The following is a 12,679-nucleotide window of genomic DNA, read 5'->3' as shown; positions in this document are numbered from 1 at the left end:
CTAACAGGGAGATCTGAGACCTCTGCATAAGCACACATAGATTGTCAGCAGAGGTGAAGGGCAGTATAGAGAGGGAGGTGGAAGAGATGCTGGCCCTAGGGGTAATTGTACCATCCCAGTGCCCTTGGGCTTGTCCGGTAGTCCTGGTGCCTAAGAAGGATGGAACCACCCGGTTCTGTGTGGACTACCGGCAGCTCAATGTGGGCACGGTGTCAGATGCCTACCTCATGCCCCGCATGGATGAGTTGTTAGATGAACTCGCGGGGGGAAGGTATCTGATGACTATGGATCTCAGTAAAGGGATATGGCAGATCCATTTGACCCAGGAGGCTAGAGAGAAGTCTGCATTTATTACCCCAAGTGGCCTCTATGAATTGCTAGTGATGCCATTCGGGATGAAAAATGCACCGGCTACCTTTCAACGCCTGGTCAATCGCTTGTTGGAGGGTATGCAAGAGTTTGCAAGCGCATACCTGGACAACATTGCTGTCTTTAGTAATTTGTGGGACTCACACTTAGTGCATGTAGCTGCGGTGCTAGCCAGGATTAGGGAAGCGAGACTCACGTTGAAACCCACCAAGTGCTTAGTAAGGATGGCAGAGGTATTGTACCTAGGGAACAGTGTGGGTGGCGGGCACCTTAAGCCAGAACCAGCTAAGGTGGAAACTAGAGTACAGTGGCCCGTTCCCAAAACCAAGAAGCAAGTCATGGCTTTCCTAGGCAGCGCAGGCTACTACAGAAAGTTTGTCCCTCAGTATAGCGCCATTGCCAAACCCCTGACTGACTTGACCCAGAAGCGACAGTCTGTGCTGGTAGTCTGGTCTCCTGCCTGTGAGGTCTCGTTTCAGGCACTAAAGACTGCACTAGCCAGCTCTCCTATACTTGGTGCTCCAGACTATGCAAAAAAGTTCCTGGTGCAGACTGATGCCTCAGACTTTGGCATTGGGGCTGTACTCAGCCAAGTGGGGGAGGAGGGCAATGAGCACCCGGTAGTATATCTAAACCACAAACTGCTGCCCAGAGAGGTGGCATATGACACCATTGAGAAGGAGTGTCTGGCCATAGTGTGGGCTCTACAGAAGTTACAGCCTTATTTGTATGGCAGAACCTTCACGGTAATAACTGACCACAATCCTTTGAGTTGGTTACAGAGGGTGTCGGGGGAAAATGCTAAACTTTTGCTCTTGAGTCTTGCCTTACATGAGTGGAACTTCACCATCCAGCACAAGAAGGGAAGTGAGCATGGTAATGCTGATGGCCTTTCCCGCCAGGACAGCCCTAACTTCAAGAGCTGGCAGGTCAGTCCGGCCACAGATGGAGTGGTCAGGGCAGTCCCTGATGCATTGCTTGCCATACCCTCTAACCGACACATGATGGCAGATCTTAAATGTAAGGCAGGAGGTATTTTTTTGTAAGTCCAAGCAGGAATTACTTGGACATCCAGCTGTGATATGGGTAAATGAGCTGGGGCTATTTTTGTGACCAAGCCTCAAAGAGCTGTAGTTATTTTTATGACGGAGCCTCAAAAGGCTCTCACAGATTTAGAGTCCCCCTGTCTAAAAGAGTGTCAATTATGAAAAGACCCAGAGACCCATAATGTATACAATACTGGCATACTGATGCACAGCAGATGTCAGGCTAGTGACACCTCTGGATCAGAAACCAGACACAGTAGCCCCAAGTTATGGGTGTAGCCCAGGTATGCTAAGTGGCATGGGCATCAACCTGACCCATGTGCCCTTCCCACCGGACAGCCCTTTTGACTGGTCTTATGAACTGTGGGTAACTTGGCTATTCGTGGTTTTTTTTTGTTCCCAAGAGGGGAATGGATCCACATGTTAAAGATAGCTTTGGGCAGTCTATAACTGTGGCTCCCCAAGTATCCCCAGGGTGATTCCTGAATTTTAATCCATGATGTAAAGATGCAAGACTTTGTTCCAGCACAGCAACAACCAGTCCAGGAGTGAAGGGGTTAATAACAACATAACCACAGGACTTTTAAAACCAAGGCTGCATTTCTTGCGCTTGCAAGCAGAGGACAATTTCTTTTGTTTCAAAGGACAATTTCTTTCATTCCCTTATTCCCATAAGTGTTGTTTTCAAGTGTATTCTGCAGATGTCGTGTGTTTGTCTATTAAGGAAATAAATCACAATTTATTTTGCAACTTTTTCTGTTCAATCAAGTACCCAGAAATATAAATGTGTTGATAAAAGTTGGTGTCATCGTGACATATATGCATAGGTTTAGGTATGCCTTAATTATTTATATTTATTATTTTTATTATTAGAGTCACTGGGCACTTTGTATTATTTATTTATTATATAGCGTCAAATCACTAGATTAGGCTTAGTGCAAGAGCTGATTTCAATGGTTATTGGAGGTACTTAATGCGCATGAGCTGCCCCAGTCGTGAGCCCCTGACGAAGCATGTTGTTTTACAAAACACGTAAAGGTCACGAGAGGCAGCCCTACACAGTTTCCCATTGGCTGGAATGTGAGACCAGGAAGTGTTTGCAGAGAATTGTTTGCTGTGTGTTCGCGCAGTCCGGACAGTTTGCGTCCACACTGAGCCCCTGCTGCCACTTCTTGCGGTTAGTTTCGTTCCCCTCAATTGGGTTTGTTCTTTCTAGGAGTAATTAGACATACTCAGTGGATGTATTTTTAACTCATCTAGTTGTTTACTTCACTGAAGTTATGTTTTGGTTTAGTATTTATAGGGTGTGATTTACCATACATAGTACATGCTTCATATGTGTATTTTTATGTGTTTTTGTTTTGAACATTTTTTTTTTCAACTTTAAATTTTTATTGGAAAAATACATATATAGCCATTATTCCACAGCCCATTATCATCTTTCCAAATTTAGTAAACATATAACATATTGCCTCTGAGACTCAACCATTTGAGGCTGTACATACAGGACTAGACAAACTAGACAGGGAGACAGGGGAAGAGGGTGGGGGGAGGGGGGGGAGGGGGGGGGAGGGGGGGTGGTGGATGGCCAGGCAAAATCGTGTCTTTTTCTTTGTGTCTCGGCCCTAATGATAGGCCAAAACCAAGGGGTTTATATGTGGCGGGTCCTCCTAGGGGTTCTTTTTAGTATTAGAGTTATCTTATCTTGGGACCGTGTAAAGGTCTGTTCTCCGCGCGTCCCTATGTCTTTTTGTCTAATCTGACCTTAAAGGAGAATGCATTTATTTTAATTAGTGCAGGATTGAGGTGGCCTCCACTCCGGGGATGTCTGCCTGGGTCAACCATGGATCCCAGACTTTTAGAAAGTTTGTGCCGGTGTCATTAACTAAACTCGTTAATTGTTCCATCCGGCAGACGTGCCAAATTCTGTTTTTGATCTTTGGGATAATTGGTACCTCCTGCTGTTTCCATAGTGCTGCGATCTCGCATCTTGTGGCAATGGCGAAATGCGCGATTAATTTATGCGACGCATTCGATATACCCTGGATCCGCCTGCCGAAGAGGAACAGCCACGGGTCCAGGGGGATCTCTAAATCGAGAATCCGCTGAATCCAGTCTCTGATTTGTTCCCAAATAGGGGCCACTTTAGTGCAAGACCACAGCATATGTCAGAGATCTGCAGTCTCCCCACACTGTTTAGGGCAGAGAGGGGAGTAGCCTTTTACAAATTTCGCTAGGCGCGTCGGAGTGTAGTACCACCTCATAAGGACTTTATATGCGTTCTCCTTTAATGTGGTGCAGATTGAGCTTTTTGCTGCCGCCTTAATAATTTCGTCCCATTCATCGTCCTCTAAAGTCTCGCCTAGATCGGATTCCCAGTGTCTCATATAACTCAGTCTGTTGTCTAGAGGCGACTTCTGACAGACCACTTCCCTGTACATTCTAGATGTGAGTCCCCTTGTGTCCGTAGCTCTAGAACACAGCTGCTCAAAATTTGTTCGCGCCGGTCGAATTGGCGTCTTATTGTAGAAATTTCTGATCTGGAGGTACCTAAAAAATTCGCTGTTTGGGATATTCTTAGAGGATTTAATTTGCTCAAATGATTGTATGGTCTTTCTGCTCTCCAGATCTAGTAGTCGGGACAATCCATTTTGTGTCCATATTAGAAAGTTTTTGCTATTCAGGCCCGGAGGGAAATCTGTGTTACCCACTATTGGTGTCATTAGCGATGTTTTGGTGGTCAGATTATATTTGAATTTCGTGGCCCCCCAGACTTTCAACGAATTGACCATGGTCTGTGTTAGGTTGTTCAGCTTGCGTACCCCGGTATTGGGTAGCCAGATTAAATTGTGGAGTTCAATTGGTGCACAACAACTTTTCTCCAATTCGACCCATCTCCGTAAGCTTGGGTCTGTGTGCCATTGGAAAATCTGCCCTAATTGGGCTGCTTTATAGTAGGCCAACAAGCAGGGCACCGCTAATCCTCCGCCTGTTGTAGGACGTTTTAATATTCCTTTCTTGATTCTTGGGTTTTTCCCGTTCCAGATAAATTTCATAATTTTTGACTGGAGGGAGAGGATGTCTGCCTGTACTAAAGGAATATGGAGGCTCGGGAAGAGATATAACATCTTTGGGAGGAGATTCATTTTCACGCTATGTATCCTCCCAATCCATGATATGCTCCCTTTCATCCAGGTTCGTAGATCCTCCCCCAGCGTCTTTATGATCTTGGGGAAATTTGCATTATTTAGTGTTTTGTACTCCTTTGTGAGATACACCCCTAAATATTTGATAGCGGAGGGTTGCCATTTGAATTGAAAATTGAGGTCAATCAGTTTTTCGACTTCTTTTGGTAAATTAATATTGAGGGCTTCAGATTTGGACTGATTGATTTTAAATCCCGAAATTTGGTTGAATTTACCCAGTATGTTGAATACATTAGGGAGAGAGGTGAGGGGTTTGGTTAGTGTGAGTATGACATCATCCGCATAAAGAGCGGCTTTGAGCATTTGGTCTCCCAGTGGGATACCAGAGATATCTGGGCTATTTCTGATATGTGCCGCCAAAGGCTCAATACATAAAGCGAACAATAAAGGTGACAGCGGGCATCCCTGACGAGTTCCGCTTTTAATTTCAAATTGTTCTGATGGGGACCCTTGATATCTCACTCTTGCCGTGGGGTTTTTGTATAGCGCCAAGATGGCCTGCAGGAGGCGTCCTTCAAAGCCAAATGCTCTTAGTGTTTCCGCTAAGTAGGGCCAGTCTATTCTATCGAAGGCTTTCTCAGCGTCTAGACTTAACACCATGGAGTGAATTTTTCTTTTTTGGGCCAGATCAATTAGGTCAATGATTCTCCTGGTGTTATCTGCCGCTTGTCTACCTCCGATAAACCCTACTTGATCTGTGTGTATTAACCCGGGAAGAACGCTACCCACCCTGTTGGCTATAAGTTTAGAATATATTTTGAGGTCTGAATTAATCAGTGAAATGGGCCGGTAGCTCTTACAGTCTGCCGGGTCCTTTCCGGGTTTATGGATCACTGTTATTGAAGCTTGGAGCATTTGTGCTGGGAATGAGGCCCCTGCTAAGATTTCGTTGAATAGCTTCAACATATGAGGGGCTAGGATTTTTAAATATTTCTTATAATATAAATTCGAGAAGCCATCTGGCCCTGGGGCTTTAGCTGGTTTTAGCGCTTGTATGACCCCAGAGAGTTCCTCCATCGTGAAATCCGACTGGAGTGCCTCCCTATCGCCTCTCTTCAGACTGGGTAAATGTGCCTCTTTCAAGAAGGTCTTAAGGTCTTCTTTTGTTTTGGGGTTATGGGTCACCTTATCTCCTTTATATAGTACTTCGTAATATTTTTTAAATTCTCCCGCAATGTTTGCTGGGATGGATGTAAGGTCCCCATTTTGGTTCCGAATCGCGTGAATGTGGTTATTTGGAGGCTTATTTTTTAGCTTATTGGCAAGTAGTGTGTCAGGCTTGTTGGCCTTTTCAAAAAATTTCCGCTTAGACCAGGTCAATTCCTTCTCAGCCTGGGCGGAGAGGAGGAGGTTAAGACTTGTTTTGGTGGCTAGTATTTGAGTCAATGTGTGGGCTTTTTTGTCTTTTTTGTGAAGAGAGGAAAGCTTCGCTAGCTGGTCCTCTAGCTTCAAGATTTTACTCTCTCTTTCCTTTTTTCGTCTAGCGGCCAGGTTCATAATGACCCCCCTGAGGGTAGCCTTATGGGCCTCCCACAGTGTAGAGTGTGTGGCCACGCTCCCCTCATTTTCCTCAAAATATTGTGAAATTTTTTGCTCAATTTCTAGCTGTAGAGCTGGGATTTTCAGCAGAATTTCGTTTAGTTTCCAGTTCGCTCTGGGTCTGTCTAGTGGGATTAGTGTGCATCGCAGCTCTATAGATGCATGGTCAGACCATGAAATATCATGGATCTCGGTATGAGAGACCCCAGGGACCATTCTGTTAGATACAAGGAAGTAATCTATCCTACTATATGTGTCGTGTGGGTGTGAGTAGAAGGTGTATTCTTTCTGTCTCTGATGTTGTTCACACCAGAAATATCGAGTAGCTGACAGTCGCGTATTCCCTGTTTGAGTGTTAGTACGTCGGGTCTGTGTATATTTTTAGTAGCTGTACATCTGTCAAGGTCTTCCCGTAACGTTCTATTCAGATCCCCCGCGACAATGATATTGCCTCTGGCTACTCTGCTGAGTTTTCCAAAGAAGGAAGAAAAAAAACCCGGAGCTATCTCGTTCGGGGCGTTGTTTTGAACATTTTATTTATTGATAATTGTTTTTTGGTCACAGTCGCCTTTATTACATTTTATGATACACCTTTTACTAATCTGTGGTGCGCTTGTGTGTGTTTGTTTTGTCTTTTGAAAGAATTTAGACTGGTGTTGGCTGTGAGAGTCTCTGTTAGATTGTTCCAGTTTTGGGGTGCGTGGTAAGAGGAGGAGGAGAGGACAGATACTTTGATGTACCTTGGGACCATATTTATATGATGCACCTATTTTTAAGTTTTATATCAATGTATAGCAATAGACTTAAATCCATTGACTGCATTGGATACACATTACAAATTACCCTTTTGAAGCTGTTGCACAAGCACAATCTCCACTTTGACACGTACTGTAGGGCCATATATTTAAGCGTGCTATACGGTAAGTAAATATGGGCAAATTAGTTAATACTGTATACGATCCCCAGAGTTCACCCCAAAATCCAATCGCACATGACTATGCGAAGTCGGACCGGGCACTAACAAATTCAGGTAAATTCTTCTGAATCCGCCATCGGTTTCCCTCCGCACGGATTTTCTAAAATCCGTGATTGGATTTTATAGTAAATCCAATTGTGAACCAGTCAAAATTTGAATCCGCGCGTTCCTCGTGTTAGCACCTCCTATTTCCTTACTGTTGTTCACTTTGTGATTTTGAGGGGAGAGGGTGCATGGGACTGGGCTGGTGGCTGGGATAGTTGGGTGGGCAGGTTGAAAAATTTAGCATGAGATCCATAAATCCATGGTGAGTTGGAATTTCTGCAAAACATGTGTCCATCTCTAGCAGTAAGTAATAGAGAGGGGTACATGCACACAATAATATGGTGCTGGAGGGGTTTCTTATATGCCGTTGCACTTATGTTCTGTAGCCCTCTACTTCAGGGGTGAGCAAACTTTTTATGCCGAGCCCCCCTTTTAATCCATAAAATTTCTCGGGCCCCCCCTGCCTTATGTAATCAAAATCACATGACGTCAGTGCACGTGAGCTGGTTCAGCCATTGAGGGCGAACCAGCTTTGTAACGCCCCGCTACGCGTCTACAAAAAAAGTATTTATAGCTGAAACTACATAACTTAAAAATAAATATTATAATATTTGTCTAATAGCGTTCCCATTTCTGCTGTATTATTAATCTCTCTCTTCCCGCCACATTAGAACCTCTCAGGACCTCTCTCCCCTCTTCCAGTCTCTCCCTCTCCCTGTATTTCTCACTCCCCCTCCAGTCCCTTTCTATTCCTCCCCTCAGTGTCTCCCCCTCCATCCCCCCAACTCTCTTTCCCTCCAGCCAGTGTGTCTCTTTCTCCCTCCACCCATTGTCTCTCACTCTCTCCCCTCTTCCAGTCTCACACTCCTCTTCCAATCTCTCCAACTCCCTGTATTTCTCACTCCCCCTCCAGTCCCTCTCTATCCCTCCCCCAGTGTCTCCCCCACTATCTTTCCCTCCCCGTGTGTCTCTCTCTCTTTCTCCCTCCCCCTAGTGTCTCCCTCCCTCCATTGTCTCTCACTCTCATTCCAGCCATTGCCTCTCCCTCCAGCCATTGCCTATCCCTCCCTCCAGTGTCTCTCTTGCACTCTCCAACCAGCTATTGTTTCTCCCTCCACCCGGTGTCTCTCTCACACTCTCCCTCCAGCCATTGTGTGTCTCTCTCCCTCCTGCCAGTGTCTCTCTCATCCCCATCCCCATGTAGCTCTTTCACCCCCCCTCCCCATGTCACACTCACTCTCACCCCCCTCCCCATCTCACACTCTCACCCCCCTCATGCCACTCACACCCTCCCCATGCCACAGTCTCACACTCACTCCCCCATGTCCCAGTCTCACTCTCCCACCCCCCCATGTCCCAGTCTCACTCTCCCACCCCCCCATGTCCCAATCTCACTCCCCCCCATGTCCCAGTCTCACTCCCCCCATGTCCCAGTCTCACTCACCCCTTCTCCCCATGTCACACACGCTGATACAGGAAGCAAGGAAATGCTGCTGTGTACTGTAGCACAGCGGAGCACAGCGCCACCTAATGGCCAAAAGAAAAATTGCAGCTGCAGACGGCTTTTTTTCCTCTGCTACTGGCAATATCGCCACTGCTTCCTGCGCCCCCCCTAAACAATCTTGCACCCCCCCAGGGGGGCGCGACCCCCAGTTTGCGCACCGCTGCTCTACTTGACAAAGGCAGCTGTATACTGCGGAAACGTTGGATTTTTTTTGTGGCACATTAATTTCTCTGCATAAGACCGTGTGCCTGCTTCCTTTCTCCACATCTCTAGCGGTAAGCCACCATGTGGATAATTCAAGTGAATGGGTGTAAAGGCCTTCTAAAGATTAGCACCTTTTAAAGAATCTGATTCACGTGTGCTATTTAACATGTCTCACCAATATTTCAACTATTTTATGATCATTGAGAAATATATAAATACATCATACTGGGTTTTTGTGTAAATAATGGCATTTTGATTGACATTCAACCATTTATTATGTACCCATCACAGTAATTTAACAGAACATAAGAAAACAACAATATTTATAAACGTGTTTAATTATTTAAAGTATAAAGCAAAGAAACTGTATAACGCTCGGGTGACGAAGGTAAATAAATGTTATCATGGAACATTTAATGAAGCAATTTATTGCTGCGCCTGAAAAATGAGCACAAATCTTAAGAAACATGTTCCTTGCTCAACTGCAAAAGTGTCGTCTCAACTCAGTGATCTTCCGCCAGGGAACAGACAGAACTTCAAATGTACATCTCTTTATCTAAAGAAACAAACAAATTCTCGTTTAGATCATACTTTGTTTAAAAAAAATTTTTATGCAAGGTGTCAATTACACCATGAAATGAAGGAGGGATTGTAAATGTATTTCAAAGTGGCACCATTTTATAAACTGCTCAAATTAAATTGCCTTACCTCGCCATAAATACCGCCCTCCCCTGGCCATACCTTCTCTCCCCCAATCAGGGTTTCCCAGTGAGCCGTGGGATGGTGGGAATAAAAGTGGTGCCCTGCTCCCTTTATTTGTCCTGGGCCACAAGGCTTCTGTTGACAGTCCTGTTGAGTGCCATATTTACTAAGCAATGCTAAGCTGTAAGACACTCTACAGCCCATACAATGCCTCATAGCCTTGCACTGCTTAGTAAATATGCCCCTATGACAAGGATTCATCAAACTCCAATGCAGGGGATTGCACCCTGACCTTGCATTAATTCCCATCTACTTGAATTTTATTTAACGCTGAATTGGCGTTCATTACCCTGCATTTAAACTTCATGTATCTGCTCCTAAGGGTGCATAATCATACACAGCTTGTATTCCCAAGTCAACAGTAGCAAATTTGTAACAAGGAATATTGATTAGTTGGCAACAGAGGTTTACTCCCCACGAGACTTTTTATACTGTAGTACAAGCAAATTTGAAATATAATGGATTATATATACAAATATATACCTTATTATCAAAGGGGTGCTATGTAACTTGTATTAAAATTCTACAAATAACTTAAAGGGATGAGAAGGGGCAGAGTTCTTTTTTGAAACATTGCTGCTAAGAGATGTCAAATTATTGCAGTATCATAAATTTAACAGCAATATGCAATTTTCTTAGTCTCAAACAGTAGCATTGGAAATACACTATCCTACATACAGATAAACTTACTCAAGATAGATTAATTGTAAAAAAGGTGAGTTGTGCTTCCTTTGTACACCTCATCTTGGAATTCACAGTGCTAAAAATTGTACTTTTACATTTATTAAATATGCTTCTTAAAAGATCACATTCGCAAAGTAGAAAGAATGAGTTTAATATTTGTAACAGGATCTTACTGTTGACGTGTTTCTCCTATTTGGACAGTTTTCCATGGTGTATTTTGACTTTTCGCATGAAGTGGTAATGACCTCAACTTTCATCAAATATTTAATACCGGCCACAACCTTCAAAACAATACAAAAATATTTTAGTAACAAAGCAGCCAAAACTGCATTGTATAACAATACCAATGATGATAGTAGTAATACTAATTACACTTTTGGTAAGGTCAAAAATCACAAGACAATAATAACATCTGTGAACTCTTACGGGAAGCCACAACCATAAGTTAATAAAGTGGACAACCAGAGAAATATGATAACCATAAACTGATACTAACTGGATGGTAGTGTTGTTTTTTGTGCGTTACCGACTGTTACAAAAAAACTTATGCAGTAAATAAATCCTAACTGATTAAACATAAAATAAATGTGTTCTTATTCCATATATAACGTATATCATGTACTTAAACATCTCTGGAGATTATATCATGGACGTAGCTGCAAAACTTTTATGGACAGTTAGTCTGTTGGGCTATAAAGTCTTAAACTTTAAGGAAAACAGGGCACAAGAACAAACTACGGAATAAACAGCTAATATTACCCCAGTACAAATCTAGCCTTATGTATTGCTTACACATTCCCTTTTCTCTGTGTGACAAGTTCTAATCTCTAAGTAGAGCACAAGAATAAAGTAATCAAAATATATTTCTGCTATGTGAGGTAAAAGGCTGCAAATTTCATTATTTGAAATGTTATTAGAAAATACAGTCAGGAATACCATGAAAAGCAAGCATCAAGAGAAAGCACCAGAAAGTGTATATTTATGTTCCAAAATCAATTTTTAACCACTTCATTTGTATACTTATTAACAAAAGATGTCTACGAAAGTAACAATATAAACAGAATGTATACAGTATGTTAGAGTATCAAAGTTCTACATTTAAGTTCAATGCATTGTTACTGCATATATTTTCATGTTACTTAAGTACAATTAGCACAAACAAATATATGTATGTAAGTATGTACAGTATATCAAAATGCATTGAACTTTACAGTAGAACTTTGATATATATATATTTAAATATATATTATATATTCATATATATTTCCCAACATTAATTAGTTGATATATAGTTTTGTGACACAAATAGCTAATGTACATTGAGGTGATGGCTTTAACTAGAGTAAAATAGGAGAAAATAATCTGCACTAGATTAATCAAATTTAAAAAAATGTGTTTGCAAACATGGAGATTTTATTTTTTTGTTAAATACGTATGGTACAGTGTGTTTGTCCAACATTTGTCATTTGAAGAATTTGATAAATCCTACTTTTCTACTATAGAATGTGGCACTTACATATCCTATCCTTATAAAATGGGGATATTGAAGTATATAATATGTGCATCTGTGCCCATAACATGCATTACTAACCTGCTTCTTTAAGCTGATGATCCTGTGGACCTTGCTGATGTACATGTCATTGCTTTCTTTGTTGTACTCAGTCATGGCAAACTGTAGAGCCATCTGAATTCCCTCATCATCCTCCTTTGCATCTCTCCAGCCACCCAAAAGTTGGGATCCAGTTTGTCGATCTGCAATGACTTGTGTAAACGTAGCTAAAATCAATACGACAAAGACCTTCAATACAACAGCCATCCCTACAACTGATCTCAGCCTCTTTATTTCCTAATCTTAGGTTTTGTGCCTGTGGCTTTCTGCTGTCTTTTCCAAGTCTGAGAATAAAGAGCAAACAAGCAGGGGCTCCAGTATATAAACTCCTGATGTCACAGAGCTTGCCAAGCTTCTCTTAAATTACGTGTTGGGAAAGCTGCCAGGAAAACCAAGAGAAATGTCAAAGAATTGAGACATAAAAAACGCTGTAGGATTTAACATTCTTTCCCCCTGATAACATTCAGTTGTACATGAAGTTAGCTCATAAACAAGGAAACAGAAGGTTATTACAGTTTGGCAAGGTAAGGAAAATAAGTAATTGTAGGAAAAATTACATGGACATTATTTTTTCTTTAAATACATATCAACAAAAAAAACCTATATAGGATATTAAAACTAAAAATGGAAATACTATAAACAACCAGTTATAGGTAGAGATAGGCAAATTTTTGGAACGAATTTTGATCCGCAGCAGATTGGCCGGTTCCTTTAGTCCGCGGATTACAGTGGCTG

The 12,679-nt window shown here is 42.4% G+C and overlaps 1 protein-coding gene across 1 annotated transcript; it reads right to left on the bottom strand.

Annotated features, from left to right (window-relative positions):
- Window positions 1–9,209: 9,209 nt before the first annotated feature.
- Window positions 9,210–12,247, bottom strand: LOC142492972 (cystatin-like). Its single transcript, XM_075596291.1, has 3 exons — window positions 11,927–12,247; window positions 10,509–10,616; window positions 9,210–9,445 (listed from the first exon to the last, which is right to left on the bottom strand). The coding sequence occupies exons 1-3, from the start codon at window positions 12,149–12,151 to the stop codon at window positions 9,368–9,370; spliced, it is 411 nt and encodes a 136-aa protein (XP_075452406.1). The 5' UTR covers window positions 12,152–12,247; the 3' UTR covers window positions 9,210–9,367.
- Between the last annotated feature and the right edge of the window lie 432 nt (window positions 12,248–12,679).

The sequence above is a fragment of the Ascaphus truei genome, chromosome 4, assembly GCF_040206685.1.
Source record: "Ascaphus truei isolate aAscTru1 chromosome 4, aAscTru1.hap1, whole genome shotgun sequence".
Lineage (NCBI taxonomy): Eukaryota > Metazoa > Chordata > Amphibia > Anura > Ascaphidae > Ascaphus > Ascaphus truei.
This window is presented reverse-complemented; position numbering and strand designations above follow the sequence as displayed.